The sequence below is a fragment of the Crocuta crocuta genome, unplaced genomic scaffold, assembly GCF_008692635.1.
Source record: "Crocuta crocuta isolate KB4526 unplaced genomic scaffold, BGI_CrCroc_1.0 scaffold139, whole genome shotgun sequence".
Lineage (NCBI taxonomy): Eukaryota > Metazoa > Chordata > Mammalia > Carnivora > Hyaenidae > Crocuta > Crocuta crocuta.
The window spans coordinates 8,188,078-8,190,197 of record NW_027533258.1 but is presented as its reverse complement, the minus strand read 5'-3'; the positions used below and the strand labels follow the sequence as shown (position 1 = coordinate 8,190,197).

General features: G+C 59.9%; 1 protein-coding gene across 1 annotated transcript in view; it reads right to left on the bottom strand.

The window, feature by feature from the left end:
- GAS7 (growth arrest specific 7) overlaps positions 1–2,120 on the bottom strand; it is a 140,660-nt gene that overhangs the window by 37,325 nt on the left and 101,215 nt on the right. The window contains exon 5 of the mRNA XM_077746546.1: positions 75–128. Coding sequence (XP_077602672.1) covers positions 75–128 — 54 coding nt within the window. The remainder of the gene's footprint in view (positions 1–74; positions 129–2,120) is intronic.

The following is a 2,120-nucleotide window of genomic DNA, read 5'->3' as shown; positions in this document are numbered from 1 at the left end:
CGGTCCACGTTGCCATGGCAACTGCCCGGAAAGCCCGGGCTCCGCTCTCACCCAACCTGCGGGGAGTCACTTACTGTGATGGTGTTTTCCTTGGTCTGCTTTTTGCCTGGTGATGAGGATCCCAGGTTCTGGGGAGAGAGGCGAGAGACATCATCAAAGCTGTTCTCCATCCTGGACGTTCGCGCTTTCTGTTTTCAGGCTCCCTGAAGGCGGGGTGGGGGGGGGGGGTGGCGGGGAAGCCCCTTGCTGGGGAAGTTCGGGGGGACGCTCGAGCTCCCATTAACCCTTCAGTCACCATGTTCGGGAAGAGAGCAGGCAGGGGTGGCCCTGACCCCAAGATGCTCCGAGGCCCGGGCTTTGAAGGCAAATAGGAGGAAGCCTCCAGCACAGGGTCTGAGGGATCTGCTCCAAACCAGGTCCCCCTCCTCTTCTCCCAGTCCCTGATTCGGGGAGTTAACCCCTCAGCCGCCCTCTGCTGGTGAACTGTTCCTCGCGCCTGCCCGGGAACAGAGAGTTAAAGCAGGCCACCACCTCCATGACTTCTTATTCTGAATCCGACACAGCCAATCCTCAATCTGGTAATGTGCATGGCGGGGCGAGGGGGGCGGGCTCGGCCTCCTCCGTGGCGTGGGAGGCAGGAGGGACTTCTCAGCAGAGCCGAGCTGTGGCTTTTATTCATTCAGGCTTTGGGTTGCTTTTCTAGGTCTTCCCGTGGCCGGGAAACGAACGACTGTCCCGAGCGCCTCAGCCTCCAGGGGCTCGGCACCTTGCCCTGGCCCTAGAATGAGGTGCCAAGGCACTGTGGTGGGGGCATTATATGTGTGATGTGGGACCCACAGCCTCCCTTCTCTGGTGAGACCGAAGGATGTGGTTGTCGAGACTCTCCTAGAAAAAAGAGAGAGAGGCTTCTCCATCCAGCCTCGGGAGCAGCCCCCAATCCCGGGCCAGCAAAGCCCCAGACCACCAGCAATGAGAAGCATTGGGCGGGGGGGGGCAGTAGGGGTCAGCCCTGCCTCAGTTTTCTATCTGCTCATCACACAAGGCAGGGAGCTTGATGGGGGCCCTCTTTGTGGTTCCCTCATTTCTTTCCTCCCTTCCAGATCGACCCGGGCTGGTAAGGAAAGTCCGTTAATGGAAACTGATACACTCCGACTGTGTAGCCACATAAGGGGCTCTATAAACCGTCCGTGTCACGGGCTAGGAAACAAACTCAGCAGCCCGGACACCCTGCCTGCCAAGGAACGGGACTTCTCTGAGCCTCGGCTGCACTGGCTGCTATCAACGTCCACAGGCTTCGGAGGGACTGGCCCCAAATCGGGTCCCGGCCGCACGTCCTGGGGCTGAGCCGGCGGCAATCAGTGGGCCAGCGCCTCTGAAGCAGAGCCGGGGGCCTCCCTTGGGGACACACTGATCTCCGTGGTGTCGTTCACCCAGGCCCCCACACGGCAGCCACGGCAGCCGCCCCAGACTTCGACGGACATTTCCAAAGCAACGACGCTTCACCTCCCCTGAACAATCCCAAGATACCAGTTGTACCCCAGGGCATTTGCCCAAACTGGGCCACCCGGGAGGAAGACAGAGGCCACGTGGCTGGACCTCAAATGCCACCAACCTCTGACAGGTGCAGAGAACTCTTGCAGATTCATCCGTGCAGCGGCACTGGTCAGACAAATCCAGCCAGGGACACTCCCCGTGTGGACTCTCCCTGTCGTCGACACACATTGCCACCACGCTCCGAACCCCGCCCACCGGGCTGGGCAGCTAACGCACTAGCAACCAGTCTCCGTANATGTACACACACTTGCCTAATCCTCAGCCTCTGCGAATTCAGAGGCACCGCCTCCATTGCACAGATGGGGATACTGAGGCTTGCGGAAAGGAACTCGTTTGTCATGGGTCACGGGGCAAAGTCACTCAGCCCGCGGCTGAGTATCTCTTTTCTCTGTATTCAGGCAGCTCTCCCACTCGAGACCGGGAACATCATCTTCTTTTCTTCCAGGGGTCAAGAAAGATGTCCACCATCCACGGTCACTGATCTGGGGACCACCGTGCCCAAGGCTCTGTGGAATGAGGCTGGACACAGAGGTCGCCCTCCTCCCTGTAACTGGGGCCAGGGTGGG